At 52.1% G+C, this 14,958-nt stretch overlaps 1 protein-coding gene across 2 annotated transcripts in view; it reads right to left on the bottom strand.

Annotated features, from left to right (window-relative positions):
• The window catches only part of SMG9 (SMG9 nonsense mediated mRNA decay factor), a 30,196-nt gene that overhangs the window by 1,910 nt on the left and 13,328 nt on the right, over window positions 1–14,958 (bottom strand). For both annotated transcript variants that reach the window (XM_066271886.1, XM_066271885.1), the window contains 11 exons: window positions 14,555–14,629; window positions 14,201–14,465; window positions 14,010–14,107; window positions 12,315–12,427; window positions 8,692–8,803; window positions 5,943–6,038; window positions 5,453–5,538; window positions 2,317–2,423; window positions 1,520–1,627; window positions 1,269–1,397; window positions 820–964 (listed from right to left, as the gene is read on the bottom strand). In XM_066271886.1, the coding sequence (XP_066127983.1) occupies window positions 820–964; window positions 1,269–1,397; window positions 1,520–1,627; window positions 2,317–2,423; window positions 5,453–5,538; window positions 5,943–6,038; window positions 8,692–8,803; window positions 12,315–12,427; window positions 14,010–14,107; window positions 14,201–14,465; window positions 14,555–14,629 (1,334 nt within the window). The remainder of the gene's footprint in view (window positions 1–819; window positions 965–1,268; window positions 1,398–1,519; window positions 1,628–2,316; window positions 2,424–5,452; window positions 5,539–5,942; window positions 6,039–8,691; window positions 8,804–12,314; window positions 12,428–14,009; window positions 14,108–14,200; window positions 14,466–14,554; window positions 14,630–14,958) is intronic.

Raw genomic sequence — 14,958 nt, 5'->3', positions numbered from 1 at the left:
CTTTGGGTGGTGAGCACACAATGCAAGATATAGACTTGCACACATACAACTTATATAATGCTATTAACCAATGTTACCCCATTCAATTCAATTAAATAAAAAAGAATAAACTTAACCCTAACCCAACCTTTTAAGTACAACCCTAACCTTCTTACCATAATCCTCTAACGCAGCGGTTCTCAACCTGTGGGTTAAAAATGTATTGTATAATAAATATGTATTTTCCGATGGCTTTAGGCAACCCCTGTGTTTTGGTCATTTGACCCCCGCCAGGGTCACGACCCACAGATTGAGAACCGCTGCTCTAACGCTAACCACATAACACTAATGCTAACCCTCTAACACGAACACTAACTTTGACCATTTAACATTAAACCTAACACTAATCTTCTAACTCTAACCCTAACACTAACTCTAATCCTAAATCCTAAACTTGAAACCCGGACTCTACCCCCACCTTAATACCATAACCCTAACCGTACACATAACCCTAGACCCAAACCCTAAACCCTCCATGATAACTCTAATGCTATCTCTAACCCTAGCCCTAACCTAGCTGCTAAAAGTAACCGTAAACTCTGCCTTAACCCCTAATCCTGACCCTAATTTTAACATTAACCCTAACAAAAAAGAAAAGAAAAAAACATATGAAACATGATGCCTGACGTGAACGAGGAGCTTACAAGATGGTAGCAATCATCACCATTCCAGAAAAAGAAACCAAACAGGGAGAACACTCTGGCACGCCCTGTCTGCAGAGGCCTGGGGAGCAGGGTGGTGGGGGCACCTCACCCCGACCCCCTCGGCAAGAGCTCTTACCAGTTCTTCTCGGTGAGGATCGTGTGTGACAGCTGTGGCCGGGCCATGGACATCACCTGGCTCCGAAGCTTGCTCACCAAGGACTGGAAACTGGGGTGTCCACGGTACCCGGGAAGCAGGGAGAAGAGGGGGCTGGAGCCGGGCCCTGGGGAGTCGAGGGGGGAGGATAAGGGGCCTTCTCCCAGCCAACCAGCACTCTGGGCTTCCAGATGCTCTGAGCGCAGCCCCGGCCCAGCTCTTCCTGCACTTTCATGGCTTGGAAACATGCTCCTGAGCAAGGGTCCAAGCCCTCAGGGACAGGTCAGAGGCGCCTCCCACACCAGGGTGGGTCCCTGTCATCAGATCAGTGAAACCCTTGTCTCCCCCTAACCACAGCAGACCCATGTCAACCTCCAGAACAAAGAAGCACCTGTCTCCCTGTGGCCGATTTCCTTGAGAGGGAACCATACCTGCTCTTGGTGGGTTTTCACTCTCCGTTTCGCTGTCCATGAAGGGCACCAGGAACAAGTTGACCTCAGAGTCCAGGTAGTCAGGGGGGAGCCCGGGGAAGATGTTGCACTGTAACATGGACAGAGTACCTGGGGGAGAGAAGCTATGAGCTTGCAGGAACCACGCTGCCAGGAGTGGGGCAGGGGAGTACGTGTGAGATGGCCAAGCTGGGATCAGGAGTTAGGCCGCTGGCCAGCTTGGGGCCCCTCACCCTTGTAACGCAGGTGGGAGTGGGCCATGAGCTGGTCGATCATCAGGTGCATCTGTCGCAGCTTTCGAGGACAGAAGTCCTCTCGGCGAGCCTTGTTCTGTAGGAATACTGGGGATGGCGGGGAAATGAGGCCCTGTGAGGCTCAGCCATGTAAATTCCCATTTCACCCCAAAGAGCTACCCTTTCCCAGGAGTTCAGATCACTTCTAAGTATCTGTGTGACATGTAACTTCATTATAGCACCAGGCTCTGGGCAGTGTGGGGACCTAGGGGTGAGTCAGATCTGGTTTCTGCCCATAAAGATGGAAGACAGAGGGGAAGATGGCTGCATGATTAGGAGTTATTTCAGAAAGTAGCACCAGGGGCTCAGCCAGGCCAGGGAAGTAGGCAAGACCCTGCCGGGGAATTGTAAATGAACTAGATTTTCCAAAGCAGCAGAGCATTGAGAGCGCAGAGCAAGGACAGACCAGGCAAGAGATGGCATGTGAGAGGGCCATGCAGGGCCACAGTGGGAGCACGGGCCACTCGGGTCAACCCCACACTCCCTCCCTGGGCCCCGTGCTTGGAGATGCCCGAGACCCAGAAACGGGCGGACTTGGGTCCTGTCCCCAGAGGCTTCCATTCTGATCAAGGGCATGCCTCGGTGGCCAGGGTGGGACTGAGGCAGTGGGACCCTTACAGGAAGTAGCAGCTAACTCGCTGACTTCCTTCCTCCCAGCTCCCCACTTCCCCAGAGTGCCCCTGGTTTTGCCTTTTTCTCCCCCCGCCCCCACCCCCGGCCCTCAGAGAGCCTCTCACCCAGGTGGGGGTAGTACTCGGTGCCTTCCTCGGGGCCTGAGGAGCTGCTGGACTCGTGGCTGGGTGAGGGGGTGGAGGGCTTCACCATCTCCGCCGTTTGGAGGAACCTGGGGTTTGGGGTGAGAAGTGGGCTGGTGCTCTGGCACCCCACCCCACACAGCCTCGGGGAAGGGGCCCTCTTTGCAAATCTGATGGAAGCTTCAGACATACCCACAAAAATGTGGCATACACACCAGATTTCTCACACAAGTTTAGGAAATTCAGACACAAATCCATAGATTTATAGCCACTACATGCATTTTTATGAGTTTATGCTCTTTAAAAAAATAATTTCCTTTGTAGAGCAGTTTAAGTTCATAGTAAAACTGAGTGGAAAACAGGCATTTCCCATTGGCCCCTGCACCGCTTCCCAGCCTCCTTTGCTACCGACATTCCCACAAACGTCACCATAACCCGAAGTCCATGCTTCACATTAGGGTTCACTCGTGGTGTGGCTTACAAACACGACACATATCCACTGTTACCACAGTGTTCTCACTGCCCTAAAAATCCGTGCTCCCTGGTCAGCCCTCGCTCCCCTCAGTCCGGAACCAGGGTCTCTTCCTCTGCTCCACAGGTCTGCCCTTTCCAGCCCACCCTTTAGTTGGAATCACACAGTATGCAGCCTTTTCAGATTGGCTTCTTTCACTTAGTAACATGCATTTAAAATTCCTCCATGTCTTTTCATGACCTGAAAGCTCATTTCTTTTTAGCTCTGAATAATATTCCCATGTCTGGATGTACCAGTTTACTTATCCACTCACCTACTGAAGGACATTTTGGTTGTCTCTACCTTTTGACAATTATGAATAAAGCTGCTATAAAATCTGTGTGCAGGTTTTTGTGTGAACATAAGTTTTCAGTGTATGCTACTTTTATTTTTATTTTATTTTTTGTTGTTCCATTTATTTATTTATTTTTTTGTATTTTTCTGAAGTTGGAAACGGGGAGGCAGTCAGACAGACTCCCGCATGCACCCGACTGGGATCCACCTGGCACGCCCACCAGGGGGTGATGCTCTGCCCATCCGGGGCGTTGCTCTGTTGCGACCAGAGCCACTCTAGCGCCTGAGGCAGAGGCCATGGAGCCATCCCCAGCGCCCGGGCCATCTTTGCTCCAATGGAGCCTTGGCTGCGGGAGAGGAAGAGAGAGACAGAGAAGAAGGAGAGGGGGAGGGGTGGAGAAGCAGATGGGCGCTTCTCCTGTGTGCCCTGGCTGGAAATCGAACCTGGGACTTCTGCACGCTATGCTACTTTTAGATGTTTCCAACACGTAAAAGTAAATACCATTAAGCTGCTATTAGAGATAAGAAATAACAGGATGTGATAAAATGATTACACACACATATTTGCCACAATTTTAAGGGTTTTTAAGACTCTGGCTTAAAAACAAGGCTCTCCACGTGCCAGCACCTGAGCCTGGAGCCCCACCAGAAAGTAAAAACAGGGCAGTCTGTTTTATGTTTTGTTTTGTTTTTAAATTTTTTATTTATTCATTTTAGAGAGGAGAGGGAGAGAGAGAGAGAGAGAGAGAGAGAGAAGGGGGGTAGGAGCAGGAAGCATCAACTCTCATATGTGCCTTGACCGGGCAAGCCCAGGGTTTCGAACCGGCAACCTCAGCATTTCCAGGTAGATGCTTTATCCACTGCGCCACCACAGGTCAGGCTGTTTTATGTTTGTTTACAACAACTGTAACCCAGTGCCCAGAACAGCGAATGGCATATGTAAATGTTTGATGTCATTTGTTATGCGAATGAATTCTAGTAAACAATGGCGGTAGGAGGGGAGGTTTTAGAATGAAGGCACTTAGATCTGGTCACAATAGCCAGCTCCCCAGCAAGTCTCCTCTTACTTCTGCCCAGACCCACAGCTCACCCCCATGCCACGGTCTCACCAGGCTGAATGCTTTACATTCTTTTAACTCACACGATCTGTATAACACAGTTCCACCTATGTGGGCTATAGAAGAAGCCACCTCCAATGGGAGCTGGGAGTCAAACCCAGGGTGGCCTGATTCTGGAGACATCTGCTGCCTTCAGCTCAGGTCTCCTGTCCCAAGAGCTCCTGTTCCTTCTGCCTGGGCCCTGCACCCATTGCGGCTGGCCACCCATCAGCTATCTGCTGGGGCCCCAGGCCCAGAAGAACTCCTGTAGCCACGGGTTCTGAGCCACTTCTGTCGAGGCATTTCTGGAGCCTCTAGCTGCTGTAGGCAGATCCTGATTCTGGCCCCTTTCCTGCCTGCAGGGTCCCGACAGGTGGTACACATGCTTGCATGAGATGGACCAGACAAGCCAGCTCCATCTGCTATTCCTTCACCACCTTTGTATTAAGTACCTGCCCTGTGCCAGGCACTGAGGGAGGCACCGGGGACTGTCTCCTAGCCATCCCCTTCCCCCCCCAACCTGGCAACCACAGACGTCCATTCTGAGGGGAGAGACAGACCACAAAGAGATGTACACTTTCCGGTGTGGGGTGATAAGTGCAGCGACCAGGGAGTGCTAAGCGAGAAGGTCAGGAAGGCCCCAGGCTGACCTGAAGGCCCCGAGGGAGGGATTCTGAGATCTGCGGCAGTTTCTGGCTGAGGGAGAGGGACGAGGAGTACAGAGGGCCCATGCTGCACAAGGGACAAAATGAGGTCACTCCGGCTTTCATGGAGGAAGGAAAAGCCTCGGGAGAGCCGGTGAGGTGACTGGGAACAGGCTGCAGGCCCTGACGGCCAGGCGCAGAGAGGGCCCTGCACTTGGGGGGGGGGGGGGCAGCAGCACTTATAGTTTTTTGGTTTTTTTTTAGTCTATATGTCATCTACTTTTACTCTGATCTTTTTTAACTTAATTATATTTATTTACTCATTTTAGAGAAGAGAGAGAGAAGGTGGAGGAACTCCCATATGTGCCTTGACCGGGCAAGCCCGGGGTTTTGAACTGGCAACCTCAGCGCTCCAGGTCGACGCTTTATCCACTTTGCCACCACAGGCCAGGCCTCCACTTACATTTAACAGGGTCGCTGCGCTGCTGTGTGGAACCTGTGACACCTGGGCAAATGGCTAGGTCTCTGCAGCCTGTCTCAAGGCTGGCTCTCCTTTCCCCTCAGCCCCTCACCTGTACAGACTGAGGTCCGTGAACCAGTCCTGGACGACGATCACCACGTGGCAGACCGTGAAGAGGAAGGCAGCGATCTGGAGTGACTGAGGGTGGGTGGGAAGGAACAACAGAGTTGAAGGTCCCCTCTGCCCAGAGGAAGGGCCCCTGGTCCCAGACTCGGCCAAGGGGACAGCAGGTAAGGGCTCCAGAGCCTGAGGCTACCTTCTGTGTGCACAGGCTGTGCCGGCTCTTCCCTCATGGGCCACCCCAAAATCGGGCTGAGTAGGGCCAAGCAGCCCCATTTTCAGAGGCAGATACTGAGGCTTAAAGGGGAAGGGGCAGAAAATGACTTCTGAGGGCAGAGCTGTATCTGACTCTAAAAGTCATTCTCTTCCTCCAGCCAGGGCTCTAGTGAAGCAGAACCGGGCCAGCCCCACCCAGCCCCCATGACAGGTCTTGCAAGGAGACGTAGGGTTTCCCCCACCCCGAGCCTGGCTCGGGCCCTCACCTGCATCTCAACATAGGTGTGGGGAAGGTTGTACTCTGGAGGCAGCTTGCGGTCATTGTTGATGAGGTGGTCCAAGATGGAGGGGCTCAGGATGGGCTGGAGCAAGGGAGAGAAAAAGGGGTCAGGATCCGCAGGGTCATGGCTACCCAAGTCCCACATGCTGAAGGCAAATACATCTCTTCTCTTAGGACAAAATAAGGTAAGAAGCACAAGCAGGCAGCTTCTCATTAGTACAGTACTAGTCAGCAAGAGACAGAAAGTCCCAAAGCAGTCACACTTCCCCAGCTCTTTTACAAGTCATCACTGCTTCCAAGTGCCTCGTGCCCTGAAGGACAGCTCTCCTAGAGGTAATAAATTTAACATACTTAAATGAGTCATGTCCCTTCAAGATAATTTTGTTGTTAAACTTTCAAAACTTCGCAAAGATAATGACTTAGGTCAAAAACGATTAGTGTAAAAATTGGTGAGGATTTAAAAATTACATCAGTGGGTGTAAACAAATCAGTGGTAGGCTCATCAAACGTTTTTAAAAGAAACATTCTATTAAAAAACTTTTTTTTGACAGAGAAAGTCAAAGAGAGGGATAGACAGGGACAGACAGGAAGGGAGAGATAAGAAGCATCAATTCTTCATTGTGGCACTTTAGTTGTTCATTGGTTGCTTTCTCATATGTGCCTTAACTGTAGGGGCTACAGCAGACCAAGAGACCCCTTGCGCGAGCCAGGGACCTCGGGCTCAAGCTGGTGAGCTTTGCTCAAACCAGATCAACCTGCACTCAAGCTGGCGACCTCGGGGTTTTGTGGGTTTTTTTCTGTATTTTTCTGAAGTTGGAAATGAGAAGGCAGTCAGAGAGACTCCTGCACGCGCCCGACCAGGATCCACCCGGCATGCCCACCAGGGGGCGACGTTCTGCCCATTTGGGGTGTCGCTCTGTCGCAACCAGAGCCATTCCAGCACCTGAGGCAGAGGCCACATAGCCATCCTCAGCGCCCGGGTCAACTTTGCTCCAATGGAGCCTCGGCTGCTGCGGGAGGGGAAGAGAAAGACAGAGAGGAAGGAGAGGGGGAGGGGTGGAGAAGCAGATGGGCGCTTCTCCTGTGTGCCCTGGCCGGGAATCGAACCTGGGACTCCTGCACGCCAGGCCGACGCTCTACCACTGAGCCAACCGGCCAGGGCCGACCTCAGGATTTTGAACCTGGTTCCTTCACATTCCAGTCCAACGCTCTATCCACTGTGCCACCGCCTGGTCAGGCTCCATTAAAAAACTTTTAAGAACTAAATTAACTTGACAGTCTATTATTTCAGTGAGCAGAATTAAGAAAGAGGCTTTTCTAACTGCTCACTTTTGTTTTTACTTATTTTTTATTGAGAGGCAGGGACTTTGCTAAAGAGCAGGAGAGAAGCTAAGGGAAGCTGTCAGTAACATGCACAACAGCTGCCACTAAAGGTAGTGATGCACCTGAACGGTTCCACTAAACCCTTGCAACAATCCTGTGAGGCTGAGCATACTTGTCATTCCCATTTACAGATGAGGAAACTGAGATTTGGGTGCGTGGGGGTTAAAATTTCTGTTACATAGCCAGTAAGAAATAAAGGCAGGCCTGACTAGGCGGTGGCGCAGTGGATAAAGCATTGAACTGCGACACAGAGGACCCAGGTTTGAAATCTCGAGGTTGCAGGCTTGAGCGCGGGCTCACCAGCTTGAGTGTGGGGTCGCTGGCCTGAGCCCAAGGTCACTGCCTTGAGCAAGGGGTCACTGGCTCACATGGAACCATCAAGGCACATATGAGAAAGCAATCAATGAACAACTAAGGAGCCGCAACAAAGAATTGATGCTTCTTATCTCTCTCCCTTCCTGTTTGTCTCTGTGTCTGTTTGTCTGCCTGTCTCTCTCCCTCATACACACACACACACACATACACACACACAATAAAAGCAGCATCTGGACACAGACTAATTCTAGGGCCCACATTTTTTTTACAGACACACACACACACAGAGGAAGGGAGAGAGATGAGAAGCATCAACTCATAGTTGAGTCATTTTAGTTTTTCACTGATTGCTTTTCATATGTGCCTTGACCGGGGATTCCAGCTGAGCCAGTGAACCCTTGTTCAATCTAGCAAACCTGTGCTCAAACTGGTGACCTTGTGGTTTCGAACCTGTGACCTCAGTGTCCCAGGTTGATGCCGTATCCACTGCGCCACCACCTGGTCAGACTTCAGGACCCATACTTTTAACTGCTAAGCTAGATTTTTTTTTAATTTAATGACTGATTTTAGAGACACAAAGAGGGAGAGAGGGAGAGAAGGAGAGGGAGAGAAAAAGAAGGGGAGAAAGGAAGGGAGAGAGAGGGAGAGGAATTGAGAGGGAGGGAGAAGGGAGAGGGGGAGAGAGAAAGAGAGAGTAAAGCATTCGTTTGTTGTTCCACTTAGTTGTGCATTCACTGGTTGCTTCCCGTACGTGCTCCGACCAGGGATCAAACCTGCAATCCTGGTGTTTCAGGATGACACCCTTACTAACTGAGCTAAATGACCAGGGTCTGCTAGGAGATTCTGTAGGATACTGTGTACACATGAGAGGGCAAAATCTGACAAGAGGAGACTAAGGGACAAAGATGTAACTTGCCCAAGGGCACCTAGCATGTGGCTGAAACCACATGCAATCCAAGCAGGGTGCTGGCTTAAACATAGACTGGTATGGAGCTGAATGCAGCATGTGGTGGGCTGGGGTAGGTGGAGGCTGGCACCTGTGTGTCCAGGAAAACAATCCGCTCTTGGGTAATGAAGAAGTCAATGCCACTGGTCTGGTTGCCTCCTCGTTCCTTCATTTCAGCGCTCTGGGCCCGGAAAACATACGCCCTGTGGGGAAACAGTCAGGAGCATTAGTCTGGCTCCCTGGCCTTTGACGCCTCCAATGTAACCCTTAAAATCAGCATGTAGAATGTGGTTCCCTGCCTGCCCACAAAGCCCTCCATCCATGGCCCCTGCTGTCTCGAGAGAGGGGACTGTATTTCACACCACATGATTCTACAATCACCTGTTAAGTAGACCTGTGAATTTATTTAATGAGGTTAATAGACTGAGGTGTTGAAGAGCAGGGACTAGGCCTGACTACTGGGCTTCAGATCCCAGCTCTGCCTCTTCCTGGCTGTGTAGTGTTAACAGATTCCTTGATCTCTTTTTCCTTGGTTTCCTCATCTGTAAAATGGGGATAACAACAGTCTCAAACCTCTTAGGGTTACTGTGAGGCTAATATATTTAAAGCCCTTAGAAGAGTGTCTGCTATACAGTAATTTCTAATTGCTAGCCATTAATAACCGAGTGTACCCGCTACCTGCCAGGCACTAGAAGCACAGCCCTGGTAATTCTCCAAAGAGAGAGGGAGGCTGTTTGCTGTCCTGGTTCCCAGTTCTCCCATCGGGCTGGTCTCCCTCATGTCACGGCTGCTGGGTGCTGGGTATATGACAGCAAAGCTGGCAGAGCTGGGCCCTGCCCACCACCACTGAGCTCAGCCTGGTCACTCTGGGACTGAGACAAAGTGATTTTGTCTTTCAATTTGTAAAATCAGGATAACAGTAGCCACTTCTCAAAGGGGAACTGCCGCCTCCCTGAGACGCTTAGTGTATCGTCTGACATCAAGCAGGATCCTTCCACTAAACACTGTGCTGAAGACCTCCTGTGTGCCGGACACCAGGGTGCGGCAGTAAACAGGACAAAGTCCTGTTCCATGGAATCCCCGGTCTCGCTTGCAAACCCCTGGTCTCAGGAACTGCGGGGTGAGGAAGAAGAGGCATGCCGCACCCCAAGTGGCAACAAGTCTACAGAGTGGGGAAGGACTGCCCTAAGCGGCAGCGGAGGTTGCTGAGGAAGAGAAAAGGGGAGTTAATTAAGCAACTTGAATTAACTTAAAAGGGGAGGAGGGGGACAGAGGATAGAAACAAAGACTAGCCCAGGCAGAAGGCAGGTGGCTTGTATAAGGCATAGAGAAGTGTGGTGACAGCAGAGAGAACAGAGGGGCTGTGAGTAAGAGGACACAGGCCCTGGAGGAGCATGGATAGGAGCTGGGGCTTAGGCCCACGGGCCTGAAGGAGCCCTGGAGAGACGTTAAGTAGAGAAATCACAGGGCTGGACTGGGGTTTGGAAAGCTCTGCTTGCCGCTGTGTGGCAAGGATTGCCGGTGGGAAGAGTGGGTGACAACTGACAAGCCCAGGACCCCGGGGCTACCCTGTCTCTCTGACCCGATGTCTAACTCCCCTTCCTGTTCACTCTGCTTTAGCTCCAGGGCCGCCAGGCCACTCTGCACACACGCCTGGCACTCCCCAAGCGGAGGCTCACACTGGCCCTCCCTCCCACCAGAATGCCTTCCCTCTTCCAAGGCTCTTTCTCAAATGCCCCCTTAGCGAAGCCTTCCCTGGCCACCCAAGCTGAAGCTGTAACCCAGCCCTAACACCACCTCTCTACAACGCTTTCCCACTTCGCTATCACCCTCTAACATGCCCAATGATATATTTCTTTATTTAGTTTACCATCTCCTCCATTAAAAATATAAGTCACTAGCCTGGCTCATAGTAGCAGAGTGGCTAGAGTGTCAACCCAGGATGCTGAGGTCTCAGGTTCAAAACCCCCGGGTTACCAGCTTCAGCTCAGGATAATCAACATGACACCAAGGTTGCAGGCTTCAATAGCCCCTCCACACACACATAAGAAACAATGAATAAGTAAGGTGACACCACAACTACAAGCTGATGCTTCTCATCTCTTTCTTCCTGTGTGTGTCTTCCTCTCAAAAAAAAGGTAAGACCTGCAAGGACAAATATTTTTGCCAGTTTTGTTTACTCTTGGATCCCCAGCACAGTGCCTGACACTTAGTGAGTGCCCTGTAAATACTTGCTGAATTGAACTAAAGCAGGGAGACCAGTTAGGAGACTTCTTGGCAACCTTCAGGGGAGACGACAGTGGCTTGGACCAGGGAGATGGGACGGAGGAGGAGACAAGCAGACAAAGTCTGAAGGTAATTAGGATGTAAAACTTATAAGACCTGATGACAAAGGTTGGTACCAAAGTCCACCTTGACACAGGCTAATGTGGCTCAAAAAGACAAGCTAAGCCAATAGAATTCTGGCTCAGGAATCTGAACGGGGCCATTCTGCTGGTGGAGGGGCTGAGATGGAGGGGCTGTTGTTCCAAAGAGGAGCGAAGTCAGGCTGAAGTCGGGAATGTGAACGGAGGGGACAGAGCAGCTTGGGAGGCAGAACTTCATGGCTCTGGTCCAGTGGATGCCTGTGTGTTCTCACAACAGTGGGCCTTCCCCTGCTCTAAGTCGGCATCGGCCCCCCACCGAGCCCTGGTAGGAACTAGAGCCTTTCCCTGGAAGAGACCCTGACTGCAGATGTGTGTACAGTACTGCATTTACTGTTAGGTGCTCATGGATTCTGACCCAGGCTAGTATCACTTCCTTTACTACAAAAACAAAACCAACGTCCTGGCTGGAGAGTTCGGTTGGTTAGAGCATCGTTCCGAAGTGCAGAGGTTGCTGGTGAGATCCCCGGTCAGGGCACACACAGGAACAGAGCTCGCTCTCCCCTTTCCTCTCTAATATCAATTAAAAAAAAAATGAATTAGAAAAAAAATATTTTCTTGCAATAACCCCTTATGCGCCCGCATTCTGAGTCTTCCTTAATCAGACTGTATATGCTCCCTACTCCTAGTCCCTGCCTTTCCCCCGTCCTTCTCTGCCTCAGTTTTGAACCCTAGTTCTTAAGCTCCCTCTTCCCCCACCCAAGCCCTCTCCTGGGACTTCACCCTTTATCCTCACGATCACTCTGTCTTTCCTCAAGGACACAGGACTGAGGCTGGCCTAGAACTCACGCTTCCATCCAGACCTCTCTCCCATTCTATTGCCCAGGCCGAATCAGCCACATCTGCGAGCATCTACTCTGTGCTAGGCTCTTGGTAGTTTCTGCCTTCAGATCTTATCTCATCCTACAAAGACCCACGTTACAGATGAAAGTGAGATTCCAGGGGGTGGAGTGACCTGTCCAAGGTCAACCAGCAGTGAGTGGCAAGGCTGAGACTGAGGTGGGCCACCGTCCAAAGACAAACGAGTAAATCACCCCAGTGCCTGGCTGGGCTCTGTGCCATTCCCGGGGCAAGGCAGGAGGGGGGAGAGGCACGGGACTGGTTACCTGGGAGACACACAAAAATCTAGTCCAGCCCTAGCTGTCCTCATCTGAAGGCACTGAGGCGAAGAGAAGCGACCCCTCAAAGACCTTAAGTAACACCGTTAGCAACACCCAGGCCCACCCTCCTGTCTCAGGTGGAGGCACACCTCCCCCCCTGCCCCCCACACTCCTACCTGACGCCCCCTCACCTCTGGTCCTCCTCAGGAGTGTTGGCTGACAACAATGACATGACCATTGACTTGCCTGTCCCCTGGAGGCCCAGGACACCAACCACCAACACATCAGTCTGATCCAACAGGTACTGTGGGAAGATGCAGGATGCAGCCTTCAGAAATCTGTCAGCTGCCAGAGTGGGAATGAGCTGAGGGTGCTCCAGACTTGTGTGGCTGTCTGCCTTGTCAGATATGAAGAAAAAATTCTTGCCCTCTGGTCTTGCAAATGACCTCTGTGTGTCTGTGTGTGTGTGATGGTGGCCTACGTGGAACATTCAGGGCGTAAAGAATAGCATTTGCGCCCTGGCCGGTTGGCTCAGCGGTAGAGCATCGGCCTAGCGTGCGGAGGACCCGGGTTCGATTCCCGGCCAGGGCACACAGGAGAAGCGCCCATTTGCTTCTCCACCTCTCCGCCGCGCTTTCCTCTCTGTCTCTCTCTTCCCCTCCCACAGCCAAGGCTCCATTGGAGCAAAGATGGCCCAGGCGCTGGGGATGGCTCTGTGGTCTCTGCCTCAGGCGCTAGAGTGGCTCTGGTCGCAACATGGCGACGCCCAGGATGGGCAGAGCATCGCCCCCTGGTGGGCAGAGCGTAGCCCCATGGTGGGTGTGCCGGGTGGATCCCGGTCGGGCGCATGCGGGAGTCTGTCTGACTGTCTCTCCCTGTTTCCAGCTTCAGAAAAATGAAAAAAAAAAAAAAAAAAAAAAGAATAGCATTTGCGAGAGCTCCAAAGTAGAAAACCTGCATAATCAAGAAGCTAACAGGAAGTCAGTGTGGCTAGACCACGCAGGAGGAGCGGAGCTCGGCCTCCGCGAGGAGGGAGAAGCACAGGAATGGGACAGGGTGAAGGCCGGACTTGGTGACTGCGGGCTATCCGAGCTGACTCCCGGAGGCTCTCTGCTCAGTCAGGCTGGGAAAACACGGCGAAGCCTGAGAAAGGGAGCAGTGTGCAGGAAGAGGAGACCAGTCCTTCTGGCTCCGCCTGTGGGATTTAAGTCCTGGAAATTCCTGACACCTTCACTTCTCGGTCACCAACTCTGCCGACTTTCACCACCAGGGGGCATAAGAGACATTACTTAAGAAAAAAAAACTAGAGTGGGTCCTTGAAAAACATCCCTTTGTTATAACAGTTAATGAGGGGAAAATAATCAATTCCCAGCCACAGTCACTGTGTGGAGTGTGCACGCTTTCTGCAAGTCTGCGTGGGTTTTCTTCCGGGACTCCGGTTCCCTCCCACATCCCAGGGATATGCTTGGAACCAGGGCAGGGGTCGCTGTGACGGAGGGAAACCTCTGCGGAGTGATATTCAAGCCAGTTAATGCTGACACAACATGGTTTCCATCAATTAGGAGAGGGACTGAAGCAGGGTCCGGGAGGCTGCCCTGAGGTGGGATGATGCAGAAGACCCCTGGGCATCCAGGTGGCAGTGGGATCACCCCTGAGCCAACCAGTATCGAAGTGGTTCGCTACTTTACCAACAATTACAGTGAGCTAGTGAAGGCTGCTGAAATTCACCCTAGCTGGTGACAGCTTTCAGATGTTACCTCACTGCTGCAGCTGCCTGAACACTGTCTGGTCTGGGGTAGTCACCAAGAGGCTGGAGGTAGGGGTGGAGGAGGCAAGGGTGTGGGGCCCGAGGAAGCTCAGGCAGGGAGAGGCCCTCCCCCTAGTACCTCTATGGCACTGTCACACCAATTCATCTGGTCATCCACCAACTTAATGCTGTGCTTCATGCGCTCTGGGGGCAGCAGTTTGGCCTGGCCCACAACAGCTGGGAACACAAAGCAGAAAAAAGAGAGAGGACCCAGTGAGGGTCTGCGTGAGGGGTTCCGGCTCCCGACCGGATTGTCTGGCTCCAACTCACGGTCCATGACTGCTGGCGCGGCAGTGCCCATGCCCCGGTTCTGGATCTGGTACACAGGCTGTGTGGGTCTCTGCCCCTCCTTCTCCCCCTTGGGTGGCACGGGGGCTGCAGGGGGCGCTGGGGCGGTGCCCTCAGGGGCTGAGGTATTTGCTGTGGCAGCGGGCCCTTTCCCTTCCTCCCGTGGTTTCATGAGGACGATGGGCTTCTCCAGAGGGGCTGGGGCAGGCGGGGCAGCAGGGGCCGTTACAGGTGGTGGCTGCTTTGACTGTAAGAGTAAGAAGGTTCCAGTCAGTGGCAGAGAACCTTGCCCTAACTGCTCTCAGCTTCCCCTTCCCAAGATTCTCCCATGCTCACCCGCTCTGCTGGAGGTTTTGAGAGGATGATGGGGGTTTTCTGCATGACAGACGTGCTTGTGTCTTCGCTGCCATCCTGTGGTGAGGGAGGGCAGTTACTCTGCTGGCTCTCCTGGAACCGAGTCTGAAAGCCTTTGTGTGCCAGGTACTATTATACATGCCTTCCTATATTAACTTCTTCCAGCCTACCAACAATCCTTGAGATACTGTTACTATCTCCACTTTAGAAATGAAGCAACTGAGGCACAGAGAGGTTCACTGGCTAGCCCAAGGTCACACAGCCAATAAGCAATGGAGCCAGAATTTGAACCCGGACAGCCTAGCTCCAGATCGCATGCTGTCAACCACTCCCTCCAGCTGCCTCTGCTAGACAAGCCCCAGTGGAAGGAGCCAGGACTCTGGAGC

Source organism: Saccopteryx bilineata, chromosome 3, assembly GCF_036850765.1.
Source record: "Saccopteryx bilineata isolate mSacBil1 chromosome 3, mSacBil1_pri_phased_curated, whole genome shotgun sequence".
Taxonomy (NCBI): Eukaryota; Metazoa; Chordata; class Mammalia; order Chiroptera; family Emballonuridae; genus Saccopteryx; species Saccopteryx bilineata.
This window is presented reverse-complemented; position numbering and strand designations above follow the sequence as displayed.